At 40.5% G+C, this 22,338-nt stretch overlaps 1 protein-coding gene across 1 annotated transcript in view; it reads left to right on the top strand.

Annotated features, from left to right (window-relative positions):
• The window catches only part of Map3k3 (mitogen-activated protein kinase kinase kinase 3), a gene marked incomplete at its 5' end in the record, with an annotated part of 62,140 nt that overhangs the window by 16,658 nt on the left and 23,144 nt on the right, over positions 1 to 22,338 (top strand). Inside the window, 3 exon segments of the mRNA XM_013503159.1 lie at positions 3,467 to 3,566; positions 9,560 to 9,673; positions 17,579 to 17,699. Of these exon segments, the coding sequence (XP_013358613.1) occupies positions 3,467 to 3,566; positions 9,560 to 9,673; positions 17,579 to 17,699 (335 nt within the window).

The raw sequence follows: 22,338 nt of genomic DNA, 5'->3' as shown, positions 1-22,338 counted from the left end.
ACTTTACCCTTTTTATTCCTAATTGCATGGATTTGAGTCTTTTCTTTTTTGATAAGGTTGGCTAAAGGTTTGCCTGTTTAATCTTTCAAAGAATATACTCTTTGATTCATTGATTCTTTGTATTTTCTTAGTCTTCATTGCATTCGTTTCTGCTGTGATTGTTATAATTTCCTCCCTTGTATGAGCTATGTGTTTGACTTGCTGTTCTTTTTCTGGAAGCCTGAGGTTTAACATTAGGATGTTTAATTGAGCTTACTCTGCTTTTCTGATATGAGAATTCGCTGCTATAAATTTCCCTCGTAAGACTGCTTTCATTGGATCTCATAAGTTCTGGTATGTTATATTGGCATTATTGTTTAATTTTAGAAACTGTCAAATGTCCTTTAATTTTGTCTGTGACACATTGGTTGTTCAGGAGGGTGGTATTTAATGTGTTTATGAAACTTTTGTAGTTTCTTTTGCCATTGATATCCAATTTCATTGCACTATGGTCTGATAATATGCTTGGGATAATTTCAGTTCCTTTGCATTTACTTAAGCATGTCCCATGAGCTAGTATGTGGTCTGTTTTGGAGAATATCATGTGTGTAGCTGAGAAGAGTGTGTATTCTGATGTTGTGGGATGGAACATTCTATAAGTCCATGTGTTGAAAAGTTTCATTCAGTTCTGATATTTATTTTTTGCCTAGTTGATCTGTGTGTTTGTGACAGTGGGGTATTTAGGTCCCCCATTTCAGTTGTATTAGTGCTTATGTGGTTCTTCGTGAAAGTCCAGATCAGACTATCTGGTGGCTTTTAGGGGTTTTAAAATTAATAGCTTATTGGCAGACCAAGTACAGGTGAATTAAATTTCTGAGCTCGATTTTTTTTCCAGGATAGTGCTAGGAACATCTGGAGTGGACTTGTGGTATTTTATTCAGAAATGCCTCTCTTTCTTTTTTGGTACTGGGGATTAAACCCATGGTCTTAGTGAACTAAACTCCCAGCCCTTTGTTTATGTTTTATTTGAGATACAGTCACACTAAGTTGCCTAGGCTGGGTGAGCAAAACTGGCCCCCTTTAAACTGTTGGTGAGGCCCTGAAGTGAGGGATATGATTTGATACTAGGAATTAATAGAAAATTACTTTCTCACCAAAGGCTCCAGAAAACACCTTCCTATATAACCCATCTCAATAGTATCCTAATAGTACCTAATAGTATCACTGCCTAGGACAGCAGATTTGAGAGTAAAAATATAAAAATTATATACAGTGTGAATGGATTTCCTAATGGCAACAAACCAGTATAGTTGGCAATATAATTTCCAATGGAAAAACTGTGGAGGAATTATCTTCCTGAGATGTCAGGCTTTGTGTGGAGGACAGATTTTGGTTTGTAGTAATATTATCAAAGCTATTCAATGAAAGTTTCTGCTATAAGGGAAATGTTCTGTATTTGTGTTGTCCAGTACAGTAGCCACTAGCCACATGTGGCCAGTGAGCCTGAAGAGTCAATTTTAAAGTTAAATTTAATTAATTTAAGTAGAACCATGTGGCTGGTGGCTGCCAAATTGAATGAGACAATTCTAGATGTTGAAAGCTTTTTATACTGCTTATTGATTTGACCCAGCCTAACACAGAGAAGAATTAAAGAATTATCTGGTCATATTTTATTAAAAATTCAATGGCTTGTATTCCTCTTTTCCTGTGGCTTATAGCGTCTTCCTCTAATTACACCACTTCCCACTCTGCCCAAGCAGGGAAGATGTGAAAGAACCACACAGTTCTTCCTGTCATTGTGGAGGAGGGGTATAGAGCCCATGACTGTGTGCTGCTGCATCACCACAAGGCTTTTATTCTGCTCAGGCACACTGAGAGACAGAAGTTGTTTTAGTATACATTTTCCTAATCATGGATCATCTTCTGTGTGTGTATTCATAACTCTTCTGTAAATGGTCCCTTTTTCTGTTGCATTTTTTTATCATTTTTGTGTGTTCTTGACCTTGCACTTGCCAGGCAGGCACTTGTGCTGCTGAGCTATATCCCTGGCCCTGTCTTTTTTTTTTTTTTTTTTAACTGATTTTTGTTAAGTATTTTCCCAAGCTTGATTCTTTTTTTTAATCTTCATTAATGGTTTATTTTTCCATCAAAAGTTTAAATTTTTGTTGTCAAGTCTGTCTTCATGGTTTTTGTTTATATTATGCTTAACAAGACATTTTCCACTCTGACATATTTTTTGTAAGATAGAATCTATGTTGTTCCACCTGGTCTTAAATTCTTGGGTTCAGGCCATCATCATGCCTTCTGAGTGACTAGGTCTGTAGACATGGGCCACCACTCTTGGCCAAGATTTTTTTGTTTGTTTTTTGAGACAGGATCTCACTATATAGTTAAGACTGCCCTTGAATTCACTATGTCATCGAGGGTGGCCTTGAACTCAAAGCAGTCCTCGTGCCTCAGCCTCTCCAGTGCTGAGATTATAGGTGTGCACCAGCACACCCAGCAAAACTAGTTTTTTAATCTAAATTTTGTGTGTGTTGTGCATGCATGCACAAATTTCTTTCTGATGTTCCCTTCTGTTTCATTTATCTGTTTTCTTATTTTTAATTACTCAAGTTCTAAGGTGTTAGGTTGGACCCATGAAATTGCCACCTTTGTGTATTAAAAATAATCGACTAAGCCCATGCATTCATTAAAACTTTCTATTATTGCCAGGTGTGGTGGTGCACTCCTGTAACTCAGCACTTAGGGAGGCTAAGGGAGGAAGATTTCAAATTCAAGCCCACATTTTGTAATTTAGTGATTTAGTGAAACCCTGTCTCAAAATAAAACATAAAAAAAGTCTGGGGATGTAGTTCAGTGCAAAGGTCTAGGATTCAATCTCTACTACCACCAACACAAACAAACAAAAAGCCCTTTTATTATGAAAATTTCCAGCACATATGAACATAAATAGAATGTTATACTAAACCCCCTAGACGTGTCACTCAGCTTCAGTATTGTCAACATTTAGCCAATCTTGTTTCATTTATCCCCACTTCTTAATGTTTCTGGGATATTTAATAATTGTATTTCAACACCTCTTTGCTCAGGTACTTACTCTGCTTTATATTTATGCAAACTGTTTTTTGAACTGACCTAATGAATCTCTACAGAAAAGCTTCAATGTCAACACTACTTACATATGCCCAGATATGACAGTGGTTTCAAAACATGGTCTGATCAGGCGTGGTAGCACCTGCCTATAATCTCAGCTACTCAGTAGGCTGAGGCAGGAACATTATAAATTGGAGTCCAGCTGAGCAAATTAGCAAGATCCTATGTCAAAATTTTAAAAAGGGCTGAGAATATAGCTCAATGCAAAGGTCCTGAATGCATGAAAAAAGATAATCTTATGTTGAAAAGAAAGAGAAACTATACTCAGGCTCCTGCTTTCTAACCACTGTGTTTTAAGTATGCAGTTAACCAGCTGTCCTGTTCCTTTCAGAATTATAGCATTCAGCCGGCCTGTGAGATACGAAGATGTGGAACTCAAGGTGGCAAAAGTGTTTGGGCAACCTCTTGATCTGCATTACATGAACAATGAGGTGAGAGAGATGGGTGGTGCGTAGTAATGGGAATTTGAGGAGTCACGCTGGTGGGCAAGACAGACAATTTGGCAGCACCATGGTTCTTTCGACAGTCGTATCCTTACTGTGTAGTTTGATTTGTTAAAGAGTTAAATTTTTCTTCATAATTTAGAGCCAAGGGCAGTGTCACCTGCCTGTACTCTCAGATATCTGGGGGTTGGGACAGGAGGACCACAAGTTTGAAGCCACCCCAGGCAACTCAGCAAGAACCTATCTCAAAAATTAGGGCCAGGGATATAGCTCAGCGGCATAAGCGCCTGTCTAACAAGTGCAAGGACCTGAGTTCAATTCCCAGTACCAAAAAAAAAAATTTTAAAATAAAAAGGGCTAGGTATGTAGTTCAGTGGTAGGGCACCCCCCAGGTTCATTCTTTTTTTGTCTTTTTGAGACACGGTTTCACTGTGCAATTCAGGCTGGCCTTTAACTCATTTTGTATACCAGGCTGGCCTCAAACTCACAGAAGTCCTCCTGCCTCAGCCTCCCAAGTGCTGGGATTACAGGTGTGCGCCACCATGCCTGGCTAGCCTAGGTTCATTCTTACTATAAAACAAACACAAACAGAAATGAAATGAAAAGAGGTAGTGGTGTAACTGAATGGAAGAGCTCTTGGCTAGCATGTACTAGGCCCTAGATTTGATCCTTAGCACCCCCGCTAAAAGGAAAAATATCTTTTTAGTTTAGGGCTGAACTCTGCAGATACTGAAAGCCCTTTCCAAAGAAACACAGCTGCAACTGAGTATGCTATCAGCATATGTTGGGTTTTTAAAATAAATTTTAGAAATATAGCAGTTTTAAAAAATGAATCACTAACTCTGAAGTTAATTGTCATAGTTACTTTTCTCTTATTGCTGAGACAAAATACCCAACACCCAAAGTTAAGGAAGGAAAGCTTTATTTAGCTCACAGTTTATAGAGGCTTCAGTCCCTGGTCAGCTGGCTTCAAGGCAGGTTGGCACGGCACTGGTTAGTTAATGGCAAGCAGAAGGTAGCAAAGCAAACAAGGGAGAAGACAAGCCTCTTATGTTGTATCCAGGCTACCGGGATTAGGGTGGTACCAGCCAATCAATGGACTGATTTAGTAATCACACACCTTTAATCTCAGCATTATACACTTAAGATTTAGCCACCTCTGAAAATGCCCCACCTGTGACTGCACAAGGTTTTAGGGGAATATCTAGGCCCAAACTATAACATTAATAATAATAGAAGTGTAAATATTTTGAGATATATAAACTAGCCAGTCATGGTGGTGCACACCTGTCATCCCAGCACTCTGTGGGGTTCAGACAGGTGGATCATAAATTTTAGCCCAGCCTGGACAATTTAGCAATTTAAAGAGATCTTGTCTCAAAATAAAATAGTTTTAAAAAGGACTTCACAGTTGGGCGTGGTGGAGCACACCTGTAATCCCAGCATTTGGGAGGCTAAGTCAGGAGGATCATTGCAAGTTCGAGGCCAGCCTGGGCTACAAAGTCAGTTCAAGGACAGCCTGAACTGCATGAGACCCTGTCTCAAAAAAGACTAAATAAATAAATAAAATAAATAAAATAAAAAGGGCTTGGTATGTAGCTCAGTAGTACCACACCACCAAAAAAATTCCAGATGTCCATACTATACTGATACCAGTGACCATTATTTATTTATTTATTTTAAGTGTTTTTTTCAGACAGGGTCTTGCTGTGTAACCAGGCTGGCCTCACTCTGTAGCCCAGCCGTCCTCCTGCCTCAGTGCCCAAGTGCTGAGATTATAGGCACATGCCACCATGCCCAGCCTGATTTACATTTTGTTAATTTAAAATCCCCCAATTCCTTTTTTTTCCTTGCCCTTTATTTAAACTCTGCCATACCAGGATTTGAGAAGCTCAAATGAAAACTCTATTGAGGTTTTATTTAATTTATATTTTTGTAATAGGCTTTATTGAGATACAATTGACCTACTGTGCAGTTTGTTCTTTTTAAGTACACAGTTCAGTGGTTTTTAGTATATTCATAGACTTGTGCAACTACCACTACCAGCTAAGTCCAAAATATTTTTATCACCCTAAAGAGAAACTCTCTACCCGTTAGTAGTCACTTTCTCTTCTCACCTGAGCTCTTAGCACCACCTGTTTTCTGTCTTTGATTTTCTTAATCTGAGTTTTTTATATAAGTGGGATCATACAATATGTGGCCTTGCGTTTTTGGCTTCTTTCACTAGGCCTGTGTTTTCAAAGATCATCTGTATTGTAGTATATATCAAGACTTTATTACTCTTTATGGCTCAATAATAAACATTCCATTACATAGATGTATCACTTTTTGTGTATTCATTCATCTGTTGATGGATACTTGTTTCTAGTTTTTGGTGATTATGGATAATGACGTGTTAAACATTTTGTACAAGTTTTTATATTTCTTTTCAGTTCCTAAATATTTGAACAAGTTTTACATATCTTTTCAGTTGTTAAATGTGTAATTGATAGTGCTAGGTTATATGACAAATCTTAACTTTTTTTTAGCTGTTGAATTTTTTTATAATGGCTGCACTATTGTTCTTACCAGCAGTGTATAAGAATTACAGTGTCTTTACCATTCTTGACAACACTTGCTCTTTTCTTTTTTTCTATTTGTTTGTTTTTGGTGCTGGGGATCGAACCAAAGGCCTTTTACATGCTAGGTAAGAGGTCTGTCACTGAGTTACGTGCCCAGCCCTTCCTGTTTAGTAGCTGTGCTAGTGGCTGGGGAATGATATGTCACTGTGGTTTTGATTTGTAGTTCTCTAATGACTAGTGATTTGAACATCTTTTCATGTGCTTTTGTTTTTTTATTTTGAGACAGGGTTTCACTGAGTTGCCCAGGCTGAGGTTGAACTCAAGCTTCTCCTCCTTCAGCCTCCTGGAGTGCTAGAATTATGCGTTCACCATTGCATCTTGCCCTTACCTATTTTAAAAATCGAAATTTTTTTTCACGATGCTGGGAATTGAATCCAGGGTCTTCACACTGAGCTACATCTTCAGGCCTTTTAAAAATATGTTTTGAGACAGGGTCTCACTATTGCCCAGGCTGGACTTGAACTTGCGGTCCTCCTGCCTCAGTTTCTCAGGGTAATAGAATTACAGGCATGTCCCACCATCCCTGGCAGATTATCTTTTTATTGTTGAGTTGTATGAGTTCTTTATGTATTCTATATACCAGACTCTTACACATTTGCAAAGTTATAGCTTAGTTTTTTCTTTTTTCTTTCTTTCTTTCTTTCTTTCTTTCTTTCTTTCTTTCTTTCTTTCTTTCTGGTACTAAGAATTGAGCTCAGGACCTTGTGCTTACCAGGCAGGTGCTTGTGCTGCTGAGCTATCCCCAGCCCTCAAAGTTAACGGTTATTTCAGTGATTTCTTTACCTCCCCCTGGAAAATAGGTCTTACTTATTTTTATTTTTAATATCTCCCAGTCACCCATGAAGGGAATCTTTTGCAGTATTACATGATTTGCAAAACATTCTCCTCTCCCTTGAGTAGTTACAAGATTTTGTTTGTGCTGGGGATTGAACCTAGGCCTTACACATGCTAAGCAAGAGCTCTACCAGTGAGCTATATCTTTAGTCATTTTTATTTTTATTTTGAGACAGAGTCTCCCTAAACGAGGCTGGACTTTAACTTTCAGTCTTACCTCAGCCTCCAAGTAGCTGGGATTACAGGCATGTACCACCATGCCCAGCTAGGCTTTGTTTTTTCTTTATTCATTTGTTTGTTCATTTATTTTTTGATACTGGAGATTAAATATAGAGCCTTGTAACCACTAAGCTACATTCCCAGCCCTTTTCTTTAAATTTTGTTTTGAGACAGACTAGCCTCAAATTCACATCCTCCTGCCTCATTTTCCTGAGTAGCTGATATTACAGTTGTGTGCCACCATGCCCAGCTGAAATTTAATTTATTAATTAATTTATTTATTTTTGAGACAGAGTCTTATTATGTAGTTCAGGCCTGCCTTGAACTCACTATGTAGTGCAGGCTGGCCTCAAAGTCAGCAGCAATCTTCCTTCTTCAGCCTCCCAAATTCTGGAATTACAGTCATATACCACCACACCTGGCACTGAGATTTTATTTCAAATACTTTTCTTACTATTTGCTTTTTCCTAGTTTAGGATTTAGAGTTCTCTCATCTCATTGTATTACAGATTAGAAACTCAATTAATTTGGAATTTTGCTTGGTTCTTTTTTAATCAAAAATGTATAAGAACTGGGCTTGGTGGCACACGCCTATAATCCCAGCACTTAGGAGGCTGAGTCAGGAGGATTGCTGTGTGTTTGAGGCCAGCTTGCACTACAACATAGTGAAACCCTATCTCAAAAAACAAAAAATATACGATCTGACATTTGTTAGGTCCTAGGAAAAAGTATACTTTTGCATTCTTTAGTACTATCTACTCATGATGTCTTCTGCTTTAATGGTGAGTGAGACTTACTATATCTTTGCCCTCAAGGACGTTCTCTTTAATAATTCAGTGGAATGAAAATGGAGAAGGTTTTCAGGTTTTAGTAACTGATTTATTATTAAACATTAAGATAGTAAACCTTGCTCTGCTGTCTAAATTTGTGCTCTTTTTTTATTTTAAAGAGAAAAGAATAAGAACAAATTTACAAAGACATAAGCAGAACAACACGAAAATAGTAAAAACGATACAGAATTTCAAATAAGGTGGTAGGATATTAACAGTGGTTGTTGTATTACGTATTGTTATCTTCATATTGGTTACTTAGATAACCAGATAGAGGTATGTAAGATTGATCAAACAATTAAACATTAACTGTTCTTTTCAATAAACCAGTAGAAATTAGTAGTGCAATTATCTAAGCTATCTTGTGTACATATATATACATAATTTTTCCCTTCTTTCTTTGCTCTTTTCTCTCATCCCAGTTGTTTTCCTTTTAAGCAGTTCCTTTCCCTTTCACAGTATCTGTTGTACCTTTCAGATTTTATTTACTCTTTCAGGTTCTTACACTAGGGAGACAATATGATGTTTACACATGTGAGTCTGATTTATTTCACTATGAGTATGGTCTCTAGAAAGATAAACTCGAGGCTTTTATAGGTAAATGGATGCAACTAAATTTGTGCTCTTATTTGAATAAGTTTTCATCCCTTTCCTACGCCACTGCCTCTCTTCTGTCTTTCCTGCTTGTTCTTTTGAGGTCAGCAGAATTCGAGACCGGGGTGGGGTATGGTTATACTGCCTACTTTGGAAAGAAGTATAGGAGTTGTAGCTGTTTGGGATTTGATCCTTTGGGTTTTTTATTTATTTTTTATTTTTATTTATTTATTTTTTTGTGTGTGTGGTACCAGGAATCGAACTCATGACCTCACATTTGCTAGGCAGGTGCTTGCACCACTGAGCTATATCCTGGGCCCAGGATTTGATGCTTTGGAGTAGACAGTTTTTTAAGAGAGGAACCTGTTCTCAGAAAATGTCTCAGACCAATTAATGAGATGTGCTACAGCAATGGATGAACAAAAAAAATTATACTGAAAGGCGGTAGATGCAAAAGACTGTGAACCTTTGAACTGAATATGTATAAAGTGTTGATTCCATTTATAATAAATGTCCAGAAAAGGCAAATCCATAGAGACAGAAAGTAGATTAGTGGCTGCCTGGGGCTGGAGACAGAAAGGGGTGGTTACTGTAAATGGGCCCAAGAGATGTAGAAGTGATGGCAGTCTTTGAAAATGGAATTGTGAAGGAAAGGAATTGTGAAAATTGTGACTAGAGGGAGGGGTAATTGCACAACTCCATAAAGTGTCTAAAAATTACTGAATTATATACTTACAGGAGGAAATCTCTATGATTTCAGCTAGATACCCAGTAGTATCTAATGAGATTGTTTTTCTCCAAACTTAGGTTTCATTTTTGCAAACTGAAGCATTGAGATAGATTTGTATTTTTTTATTTCCTTTTTCTCTGTCCTGTGTCACAGCTCTCCATCCTGCTGAAAAACCAAGATGATCTCGATAAAGCAATTGACATTTTGGACAGAAGCTCAAGCATGAAAAGCCTTAGGATATTGCTGCTGTCCCAGGACAGAAACGATGTAAGTAGCTGCTGTCGTGGCCTGGCAAGTGAAGACAAAGCCTGGTTTCCTTTAGGCCTGCCTTGCTTCCTTGTCAGGATTCTGTGTTCCTCAGCCACTGCCAAAGTGAGAGCCTAAGTGCAGCCCCGCTCACTGTGTCAGTGCCAGCATTGGCTTTCATTCTGCACTCGATTTCACTGAAAGCAAGATCGTTAGTGTCAGCGTTACCACTAATGATTATTTGGCTAATAGTATGGGAGGAAGGAAAACACTGTATGCTAAAGGAAAAAATTCTTTTTCTCTATATTTATGTTCTTTCAGTTAGATTTTGACCCCACCAAGGAAGATGTGATTGGTGTAGGGGTGCTGTTCAGCAGAGGCTGTCAAGGGTATGAGACTGTCACGCTTTGTGAACCCACCTCCCGTAATTCAACAGCCTTGCCTTGCCTTTGGGACACGTGTAGGAAACAGACTTTTCTTTTTGTGTAAGAGGAAAAAAAAGTCATGGGCTGAAAGGCAGGCAATCGAGGGGAGCTGTCAGAAGAGGGAATTATCCCTAATACAATTTCCTCTGTTTGTATGGTCCCCGGAGGTCTACTTTTCACAAGAATCCTTGCAGTCTGCGTCTACCAGGGTTGGTTTGTTTGGTTTTGGTTTTTTGAGGTAGAGTCTCACTGTGTAATTCAGGCTGGCCTTAAACTCCTGGAGATCTTCCTGCCTCAGTCTCGAGTGCTGGGGCTACAGGCGTGCACCACCACACCAGACTGAATCTTTCTTTAATCACTAGTTCCCATACCAGCCTTCTTCAGATGCGTGTTTCTGAAGGTCTCTTGGCACTCTTTCCTTTCGTTATACTTGGGGACATTGGCTGTGCACAGCTGACGTGTCTGCAGGAGAACTCTGTACCAGGAAAGCATCTAGGTGCAATGGTACTCAGGCCGATCATTTATTTTCTAAAGAGACTTGAGGGGCTGGACTGTCATTGACTAGAGGGAGGCTAAGAAAATGCAGTTAAAAAAACATAACAAAGCCAGTAGCCTCTAATATTACAGAAATGTCCCTGTGCATGAGGAATGGTCTTGATCCCAGCGTATCTTCTGGGTATGTCTGGGGAAGTAGTCTGAAGTAAGAGATACTTTATCATTTGATTTCTCTGCTAGTTACTCACTTGCTCCATGTAACCCTTTGCTGTCTATCACGTGAGATCTAAATTTAATCTAGCATCCAAGGCTCCCCACTGACTGTTCCTACTTTTAGCTCCCCAACTTGTCTTTCCACAGTCTTTAGCGTACTCCCTTTACTCTGCAGCCCGTGGCTTTTCCTCTCTGCTAGTCCATGGTTATCACCTTTTTTTAGCATCTTTTGTTTACTATAATTTTTTCAACATTTTCAACTGAGGCCATTTTGATTATTCCTTATTCCTTCAGTGATTGGATATAGTTTGTACACTACTTTGTGAGTATGTAGTAATTCCTTCTAGTTGCATATTTGTAATTTGTAATCTTTTTTCACTTAGTTTATAATCCAAAGGATTATAAACTCCCAAAACAGGAGCTGTATCAGTGTTTTGGAACTCCTTCTCTGTTTATTCATGAGATAAAACACAGGAGTGCTTCTTGAATTGTTGACAAGAGTTAAGCAGAGATCATTTTCAACCTTCTTCCCTGAGAAAGAAACTGGAATTGGAGTTAGGTTTAATGATTACTTGACTGCGAGCTGTTTCCTCTGATGCGATTGTGAGCCCTATACTCTCCTGATCTCCCGATGAAAAATTAGAGACAACTCATTCTTTATGCCAGTGTTCTAATCACTGAAGTGCACATGGCTGCAGACACTGCAGCGGTACTCAGAGCTGTTTGAAATATGGCCATCTGAAGTCTGACTCTCATGGCACTGCATAAGACAAATGCCACATTGACGCCGCTCTTTCTAAGGAGTTGTATTTTAAGCAATTAGAGTCAGTGTAAGTTTTTCAAAAGCTTTTTTAAAAACTAAGAGGGCTATTTTACATAATCCTACTACTATAACACATTCATTGATAAATTTTTCCATATGCCTTTCTAGTCTTTGGTCATACTGAATATGTACCTTATGTAAATGTTTTCCTGGTATTCATGCACTTTTCTAATTTATTTTTTTCACTTAACATTATCATTAAACAGGCATGGTGATGTAACCTGTAATTCCAGCTATGCAGAAGGCTGAGGTAGGAGGACGACAAGTTCAAACTAGTCTGGGCAACTTATTGAGACTTTGCCTCAAAATAAAATAGCTCTGCCTAGCACATGGGATACTATGTTTGATCCCAAGTACCACACACACAAAAAAAAACTTTGCTATATAAATATATCTTTATAATTTATACGGTTGCATAATTCTCTTGAAATTGATTTGTTTTGTTTTGTTTTGTTTTGGTAGGGTCTTGCCAGGCTGGCCTCAAACTCATGGCAGTCCTCCTGCCTCAGCCTCCCAAGTGCTGAAATTATACACATACACTACTATACCTGACTTCAGAATTTTTTATTTTTATTTTTTTTTCGGTACCAGGAATCAAACTCAAGACCTTGTGCTTGCCAGGCAGGCCCTGTGCTGCTGAGCTAAATCCCCAGCCTCCCAAAATTTATTAAATAACCATATTTTGCTACTGTTGGTACACTTAAACTGCTTCCATTTTTTGCCTTTGTAAAGACTTGCATTTATGCTGGGAATGTAGCTCAGTGGTACTTACCTAATATGTACAAGGCCCTGGGTTCAAGCCCCAGTGCAGACAAAGATTTGCATTTAAGACTAATGGTGGCAAAAATATCTTCCCTTCTCAGCTAGATTTCAAACTATTTTTTTAAAACAGGGACTTGATTTGAGATCTAGGCCCTTGAACTCACTAAGTAGACAAGACTGGCCGCAAACTCTTGATCCTCCTGCCTCAGCCTCCCAAATACTAGAATTACAGGCATGCACTACCCTAGCTGGCGTAGACATCAGGCTTCAAAATAAAGAGGAGAATCACACTAAAAAAAAATGCTGTGTACTCTGGGATCCTCACTTACAGAGCAGCGCTTCTCTAACTGTGGTGAAATATCAGTTTTATTCTTTTAATTTCCAATCTATCATGGGCCAGTTTTTTAAAAATTTTTTTTGAAATGTATACAAATATTGAAAAATGAAATGGAAAAGTAAACTACACTCTTATAAAATCCACGGTTTTTATTGTTAGAGTCAGTAGACATAAAGCCAATTCAAAATTGCTGTGAAGTTTTTCAAGAGGTACGCTCCATTTCTGTACTTACTTGGGTAGGGCTAGTGTACAGGCTGCTGTGTGGCACCATCCCAGAGATCACGCTTGAAGTACAGTGCTCAAAGATACCACATCACCAGGTCTTCAGTTCCTCCTGCTGTGAGCTATCAGCCACTTTGTTTCTGTACTTTGAGTAATTGCCCTATCCAAATTTTGTAACCGCCTCTTCTTTTCCTTCTTATTCTTGTTTTCGTTTTTTGAGGCAGAGATTTGCTATGTAGTTCAGGCTGGCCTTGAACTCACTGTGTAGCCCAGGCTGTCCTCCAACTCATGGCAATCTTTCTGCCTCAGTCTCCTGAGTCCTGGGATTATAGGCATGCACCACCATGCCAGGCTTATTCCTATTATTAAATGTGTTATCTCTTCTTTTTGGGTTTTTTTTTTTTTTTTGCTGATCTTTCTCTGTTCTTTCTTCTGTCTCTGTTCTTCAGCCATGGTATAGTTGTACCCCTCCCACGGCATGGCCAAAGTCATTGTCTTAGACTTTAGTGTTGCTCTTATGTGGGGACTCCTGGATTTGTTAACCACAGACCTGCCTCTGTGAAGAGTCTCTCTAGCCTTGGTGTCTACTGGCATTTTAAGACATTTGTTTTCTTCCATCACCAACTCTTAGCTTATTTCTCTTCCCCCACCCCTCCTTCTCTTCTCCTTCTCCCTCTCCCTCCCTCCCTCCCTCTCTCTCTCTCCTGGTACTCAAATATCTCTTTAAACATATATGCATAAATTTAATTCTTACATTGTCTGCTCTTAACCTTATAGCTTTCTAGTTGAGACTTTTCCACTATCATAATGTCAAACTGAACATTCTTTTGTCACTTGTATCCTAATATGATAAAAACTAAACAAATACCCAGCATTTTACTGTTACCTCAGATTCTTTCTGACTGAAGGAAACTTCCAGTGTTTTCATCCAAGTGTTGTTTCAGCTTTCCTGTCAGCTTACCTACTGTTTTAAGTTCAAATTGTCAAGGGTAACCTAAAGGGTAACGCTTTTCAGTCTTCCTAAAATAATAGGACAAGCATAGGAAGATAAAACTGGTTGGGCAGAGTAATTTCTGTCTGGCCCGTGTTTAAAATAATAGCACCTTACTTGTAAGAGGTGATTGCTTTCATCTCTCAGTCATTCTTACAACTCTGAGGAGTTCAGGACAGGCATCTGTATTTCCGGTGTTTACCTGGGAAAATCAAGCTTTAGAGTGGCTTGCCCAGCTGAGGCAGTGCGTATACAGGGGCAGAGCTGGTCTAGAATCCAGTTGTTCCGTGTAGTTCACTACCTGTCAGTTACCATCCAGAATAGTAATCCTAAAATTACCTTAATCCTAAAGAAACCTTGCCAAAGCCCCTCCACAGCTGGATAACATTAAAACAAAAAGTATAATGTTGTCCATGAGGAAAGGTTACAAGATGTATTATTTTATTTTCTATGGCACAAAAGATAACTGATCTAGGAAAAGTTCTGAAGAAGACAGAAATTTCAAGGGGTTGCGGGGAGGTCTCTTTTACATGTGAATAGCATAAAGTTACAATTCTTTAGTCAGGAAAGATAGTCTAAGCATATATGTGATCAAAGTCATCAAAGCATTTAAAAGTATAAATAATGAACACTATAGTGACCTAATCTCAGTGTGGTTGAACCCTTTGAATACTGAGATTTATCTTAGAACAAAAGGAAATAAGGATTTTTATAACAGGTTGTAAACAAGGGTTTATTATTTTGAAGTTGTGTGGCTTCAAAACAGAATTTTAAAAATGATTTTAAGTGAAATTATGGACAGTAAAGATGTAAACTTAATTCACTTACACTTCCACCACTACCATGGTCTTCTGTGCAAATATCTCTTGGTACCACTACTAAAGCAGAGAACTACAGGGGTGCTATTGGTGAGGTTCTGCGTGTCACTTACCTTGCATTTCCTTTTGCCAAACGGAAGCAACCCCACTCCCTTTTTTCTTCCTTCTCCATAGTTGAATCCACTTGTTCTTTTTGTGTCTCATCACCAAATCTAAGATCATTTGTGGGCCAGCTTTTGCAGTTTATTCTTCTGCTGATCTCCCATCTTCTAGTCTCTGCTAATCTTTGTTTGTTTGTTTTTTGAGACAGGCTTGTTATGTAGTTCAGGCTGGCCTTGAACTCAATGTGTAGCCCAAACTGGCCTTGAATTCACAGTGATCCTCCTGCCTCAGCCTCTTGAGTGTGGGGATTACAGGCGTGCACCATCACACCTGGCTCCACATGTAGTTCATCAATAATTTTTCATATTGTCTGTGTCAGCCAGAATGTGCTGCTAGCCACAGAATCCTTCGTTGACGTTTTCATAAAATGGTCAGATATCACCTTTTAGCTGTTACATATGTATGTAAATCATCATGTTCTGTTAGCTACATACTTCATACCTGTGGGCTCCTTTCGCTCCGTGACAGTCTTCCATTACTTTTAGGTGTAGTCTCATTTAACCCCTTTCTCTCTTTCTTACTTTTGAGTCTTGTTTAAGATTCTGTGAATCCTTGTAATTCGTTTTTGTTTACCATGCTTTTCATTATCCCCTTATATTGAGGTTTTCAAAACATGGCTGAATATATTATTTATTTATTTATTTATTTATTTTTTTGAGACAAGGTCTCACTATGCAGTTCAAGCTGGTCTTGAACTCACTCTGTAGCCCAGGCTGGCCTCGAACTTGCAATGATCCTCTTGCCTCAGCCTCCCAAGTGCTGGGATTACAGGCATGTGCCACCATGCCCAGCCATGGCTGAATATTATAATCCCTTGAGAAGATTTAAAAATTAGCAGTGCTTGTAGTCCATCCAAGGAAATTCTGTTGTGGTTATTCTGAGACATCAAAAGTTCCATGGGTAGTTCTTGTGGCGTCGAGGGTTGAGACTTACCTGAGATTGGAGCACACCTCACCTCCTGCGACCTCACTGCTCACAGTGTACCTTATGGACCAGCAGAAATGGAGCTCTATGCCCCACCCAGACCTACCACATCAGAATCTGCACTTAAATAAGACTCGAGGGTTTTTTTTAATGTATGTGCCTCAAAATGTGAAAAGCCCTGTTCTGAAACCTTCACTCGGTGTTTCCTTGACCTGCTTTCCAAGCTGCTGCCAAACTTCAGCCTTTTCTTTTACAAATCTAAGCTTGTGCTGGCTGTTGTACTATTGTACAGGTTCAGCTTTTTTATTTTGAAACTGAGCGTTTAGACAGCGTGTTCTTTGGTACATTTCAAATTCATGTTGCCAAAACTCAGTGCATTCCCACTGTGTGAAGGGCCTGGATCCAACCAGATGTCATCAGGACACTTGTCATGTAGCTTTGTGGCTGCAGGGCTGTGGCCCTCCCTTGCCCTTCACAAGCTTGCTTCCCCGGTATGTGGCTTTGGCTGTTTTTTCCTTTCTGACTCTCAGCAGAGAGCTATTGCACATCAGAGGCTTCAGCAAGAACACTCACTTCCCCTTGGTTCTGACTTCCCCTTACGGCAGACAGTTCGGCAAGACAGCCCTGCATGTGATAAGGTCTGGCATAGGGAGACTAGAGAAGGTTGTTTGGCAGCTGAACTTGCCCTGGGGAGCAGGAGAGCCTTTTCCTGAAGAACAGGATATGGAGGTTGTTTAGGTCGGACTTCCTGTGTGTTCTTATGGAAGGTAGAGGTGATAGAGGAGCAGGGAGAAACTTTGGCCCAGATTGTTGGTGAATCCAGCCTCCCGTTTCCAGTTTCAGTAGCGCTCTGCTCATTTGTCTTCACATCCTGACGTCGCTTGCTTACCTCTGGTGTTCATTTCTAAGCCCTCTCAGTGCAGAAGTTTCCCTTTGTTGCTTTGATTTTTTTCTGGTGCGCACCCAACGACTTGATTGGGTTGGTGCAAAGTGGGGGTGGGTGCAGGAAAACCTCAGAGCCTACTCTGAGCTCTGTGAGCTCCAGCAGAACAGTGCCTACTATAGCTTTTCCCAGTTGAGCACAACCCTAAGATGAGTTACCTCGGTGCGTTGGACCAACTGAGATCTTCTACCTTGCTTTTAAGGTATCAGTTATGGTTGGGGAAGAAGCCACATGTTGAGTTGCTTTTTAAATACATACTTAGAGGGGCTGGGAATTTAGCTCAGCGGCAAAGCGCCTGCCTGGCAAGCGCAAGGTTGTGAGTTCGGTTCCTAGTACCGGAGGGAAAACAAAAAAAAAAAGAAATGAATACATACTTAGAAACCATATTTTTTGCTGGGCAGGGAAGTTGCCATCGTTCACTGTTTTGACCTCATGGCAGGTGATATTGCTGCTGAAATAATTTCCTGCTATTCTCCCTACGCTCTCTGGAGAATTTTATGAGAATATTTACAGCTCTCTTCTGTTTGACGGGTTGTTACAGGAATGCCTGTTATTCCTCCATGTCTGGGTCATCACCTGCTAAACTGGGGCACCAGGTATTGCTGCCGATTTATCACTGATGCTTTAAAACTACACCAAGCAAATAATGATTTGCCAAGAGAGATTGAGGCATAAGGTTTGGGGAAAAGCCAGGTGGCTCATGTGTTAAAACTGTGAAAGAGGCTGAAAGTGTAGGGATTCCTAGGAAAAGACTAAGGACCCTGGTAGCCTTTTAAAGACCTAGTTCAGCCTTTTTCCTCTTCTCTTACAGACCAGTTCCTCTCCCCACTCTGGGGTGTCCAGGCAGGTGCGGATCAAGGCTTCCCAGTCCGCTGGGGATATAAATACCATCTACCAGCCCCCTGAGCCCAGAAGCAGGCACCTCTCTGTCAGTGAGTATTTTACTCCCTTCCGCTGTCCTCATCAGTTTTATCTGCTCACATTTTAAAAATTCCAACAAATATTTATTAAATAATCATCGAATATGTATTGTCTGCCACTCTATGCAGAGTAATCGTCTGTGCTTTTGTTTGGGGAGAAGGGATAGGGAAATGACTGGAATAGTAAACTGATCTTACAGTATTATGGTGTAAGTGTCTGACTAAATTTCTTTTAAATGTCCATGAGACAGCTCCTCACAAATCTGTTTGAAGACTTCCTGCAGAGTTGTCACTTATTTTTGACCATTCTTTTCCCAAAAAACTGGGGACTTAGGAGTCAGGTCTGAGGTTGAGTTTTGACCTCAAACCTCTTACTTATGATCCCTGAGAAGTCCTTATGCTTCTAGGAAGATACTGGCTAGTGAGGCCCTTAGAGAGCTGTCTTAGGCTGCTTGAGAAGGATGGAGCGTTGACATACTATATATAGTTGGCTAACTAATGGGAGAGCTGCCAGCCTCCCCAGAAAAAGAGCCTAAGTCAGATATGTGCACTATACCAGATAACACGGCATTACTCCAGAGCCCTTTTCCCTCAGTCTGGCAAGAAAACCCGTTTCTTGAATTGTGACATTTTTATTAAGATGGAAGTCTGGCCTTATCAAACATTAGGGTTGTACCTGCTCCCCTAATATTGAAACTCTTCTGCTGCCAGGAAGCCACGTTTGCCCTTTTCCATAAAAAGTAGAAGTACACCAAACTTAGCTGCTCTCTAAGGATGCTCAGCTGAGCTTGAGGCAGTCTGACATTGGTTCTGCTCCTGAACTTACCATGAGGAAAGAAGGAAGTAGCAGAAGATGTGTGTTAGTCACTGACTTGGCCTCAGTGAGTAATTTCTGGAACCCAAGCAAGTGCCGGTAGTAAGTGTTACTAAGTCGAATGTCTGTAAATGAATTTCCGATTTCTGTAGATGGTTGGTGGGTTTGTGTTCACTATGCCAGTTAAGGAGAGGGAGCCATCATCCTAGCAAGCATCCCTGGAATACAGGCATCCTGGAACCTGGGAAGAGGGCAGAGCCGGGATTGGAAGAGATGATTTCTAACTAGAATAACTTGGGAAGTGCAGTCTGGAGAGAAGCTGGACTGAGCTGGACCTGAGAGGTTAGGGAGGACTTCCATATTCAAGAGTGAGGGGAGAGGGATTTTAGAACGTACCTGTGGTGATCTCACTGTCCTTCAGCTCCAGATGGGCTGGTATATGTGGAGGAGGCATAGAGGATGCTAAGAAGGAGTATCTGGGCACTGGACATGGTTATGCACACCTGCAATCCCAGCCCTGGGGAGGCTGAGGCAGGAGGATCACTGTGAGTTCGAGACCAGTCTGGGCTACATCGTGAGTTCAAGGCCAGCCTGGACTACTTAGTGAGACCCTGTCTCAGAAAACAAAAAGGAATGCCTGGGCTGCTTCCTGCATGCCTTAGTGAACTTGATTGTGCTGAAGTTTTTTGGTAGTCCACAGGAAGCCACTGAAAATGTTTGCCTCTACTCGCCTCTCCCTTATGCTTACTGTGTTATCTTATTACCTTACTTCTCTCCCGTGAGCTGCAATTTTATTCATTACCAGAGTATATGTGCTGGAAGCATGTAAAGCAAAAAAGACATGGATCCTATCCCAAAGATGGACATTTACTTGTCATGATGTGATCAGTATATAATGCCAGCTGACCAAAGATGTAGTGCTGTGAATGTGTGCGGCTGAGGGCTGGCTCCTGACCTTGGAGTTAGGAAAGCCGTAGGCTACTGCCTGGTGCTCGGATGGGAGGCAAGCAAAGGGGCTGCAGGAAAGAGGGCTCTAGGCAGGGCACGCTGCACCTAGGTAGAGGCCTGGGGCAGGCGGTGGTGTGAATTATGTGAGAAATAGAAAGGACGTCCCCGTGACTTGAGAGCTGGGAGCAGAAGAAAGAAGATAGGACTTGACTGAAGAGGGAGGCAGAGCCTTGTGGACTGTGATAAAGATGTTAACCCTGTGTTGAAAGCATTGAAAAGCCACTTTGGGATTTTACGTGAGGGGGAATGGGTGGTGTTACATGTCACCACTGACTTAAGGAGGCCATGTTAGGCCAATGCAGTAGTTCAGGTGAAGGAAAACAGGAGCTGGTTAGGCTGCTGACGTAACTAATGAAGAGATGAAGGAGCTGGAGGATTTGAGACATTTAGAGGTAAAACTGACAGAACATGGCTTTCCAGTGGTACTTAGTGTGGCGTGGGGACCTGGGGAGTCTCTAAGATCCTTTCAGGGTATCTGGAGCTTGGAATTATTTTCATAATCATACTGACATCTGATGCTCGTCCTCTTACAAGTGTTCAGAGAGCTTTCCGGAGGCCATGTGCTTGAAGGGACATTGTCACTCTGGTGACTGATGGAATGTGTGCTTATATATTACTATGTTTTAAAATGTGCTAGCTTTAAAATTTTTTTTTCTTCTGAGCCGGGGATATAGTTCAGTGGCACAGCACCTGCCTGGCAAGCACGAGGTTGTAAGTTCGATTCCCGGTACCAAAAAAAAGCTAAATTTTTTTTTTTTTTTCTGAGCTTAACTGGAGCAGTGGTACATGCCTATAATCTTAGCTACGCTGGAGACTGAGGGCAGCCTGGGCAAATTAGCAAGACTCTTTCTTAAAATAAAAAATAAAAATGACTGAGGGTATAGCTTAGTGGAACGTGGCTTTGAGCCCCAGTAAGGGTTAGGGTGTATTTCTGAGCTTGGACTGAGGTGTAGCTTAGTGGTAGAACATTTACCTACCATGCATGAGGCCCTGGGTTTGATCCTTAGCAGCACACACATAAACACACATACACACACACACACACACAGAGGCCACCAAAAGACGTATACACACTTTAGCAGTTCACTGTACTAATAAAACGTGGAAGGCCACCACTTTGAGTACCTCTTGTAATTGTAGAGGCCAAAGGTAACTTGTATTAATCCTATGATGTCTCAATAAATTTAGTATTAAAGTACTTATATAAGTTTTTCTTTTCTTGATGTATACGTTTTGGGCAGAATATATATATTAGTGTGTGTGGCCAGGCTGGCCTCAAACTTGTGGAGATCTTCCTGCCCCAGCACCCCCAAGTGCTGGGATTATAGGCATGCACTACCATGCCTGGCCTAATTTCTTTTTCTTGAGCTTTAATTCCTAATATGGTAGATTGGTTGGGCTCAGAAAATAATACTCCAAAGCTGGGCATGGTGGCATACCCCTGTAATACTAACACTTGGGAGGCTGAGGCAGGGATATTGCCAGGAGTTCGAGGCCAGCCTGGGTTACATAGTGAGTTCAAGGCCTTACATGGTGAGACCCTGTCTCAAAAAACAAAACCAAAAGGACGGTGATACTCCAAAGTATGGTGCTTTGGCATGCTGAATACTTGGAACTGAAGGACTTTGGAAGGGCATTGGAAACAAAGTCTCCGATCTTTTGACCTCCTGTGTCCTGTTCTCCCTTATCCTCCAAGGAAGACCACAAAAACTATCCTTCTGTTTTCCCCAAGCTTTTCACCCTCAAAACCAGCCATGAAGCCTACCTATATTTCTGTAACTTCCCCACCTTTCTGTGTAAGCTGTCCATAAAGTAATTCTGACTTCCCTTGTCTGATAGTAGATTGTGAGACTCGTTCCGAAGCAGTGTTGCCCTTTATCCAGGAGGAAGGAATGCCACATAGGAAGCCCAAAGCATCTGGACGGGCCTTGTTGGATTCCCCTCCTCAGTTTGTTACCATTAGGTATACCCATTTGTCTAATCACTTTTCTGCACACTGTTCATTCTTCTTTGTATCTGAGCAGGAATAGTTTTCCCTGGGTCTTTGTATTTTCATTCTGTTGTTTATTGTTATTATTATTATCAGTAGTAGCACATACTTGTAAAACATAATTCAGCCAGGGCTATAGCTCAGCGGCACAGTGCCTGCCTGGCAAGCGCAAGGTCATGGGTTCGATTCCCAGTACCAAAAACAAAAATATAATTCAATACATTCATCATGGGAAGTTGGTATGTGTATCATCTCTTAATCCTTTTTTCTTTCCCTTCTCTTCCCTCCCTTCCCCTTTTCCTCTAATCCTAGATCCCCTTCCTATCAGCAAAAGGTCTACCTCCTTTCCTATAATCTGTTTTTTTCTTTATTTATACTCTCATAGAAGAGAAATCTTGTGCTATTTAACCTTCTCTATCTGATTTATTTCACTTAGCATTATGGTCTCAAGGTGTCTTTTCTTACACATGACTCACATTTACCCTTTATGGCCGAGTAGTCCTCCACTGTGTATAAATACCACATTTTCCTTATCCATTCGTCTTTTGAGGAACATGTAGGCCACTTCCAAGATTTAACTATTGTGAGTTGTTCTACTATAAATATGGGCGTGCGTGTATCTGTAATGTGATGTCTTTAACTCTTGGGGGAATGAATGCATCTTCGTTTTGAAGGACTCTTATGTAAAATTTTGATTAAAAAAATAGTTATGCTACTCTTTTGTCAACTTATCTTTTGTTATAGGGACAATCCACTGTGACTCTTAGGGAGGAGAGGAAGGGCGTTACATTCTTTGTGCACCTGCAGTTTAACCCACACACATAAAAGCTCTTAAATGT

The sequence above is a fragment of the Chinchilla lanigera genome, unplaced genomic scaffold (genome assembly GCF_000276665.1).
Source record: "Chinchilla lanigera isolate Chin_1 unplaced genomic scaffold, ChiLan1.0 scaffold00077, whole genome shotgun sequence".
Lineage (NCBI taxonomy): Eukaryota > Metazoa > Chordata > Mammalia > Rodentia > Chinchillidae > Chinchilla > Chinchilla lanigera.
This window is presented reverse-complemented; position numbering and strand designations above follow the sequence as displayed.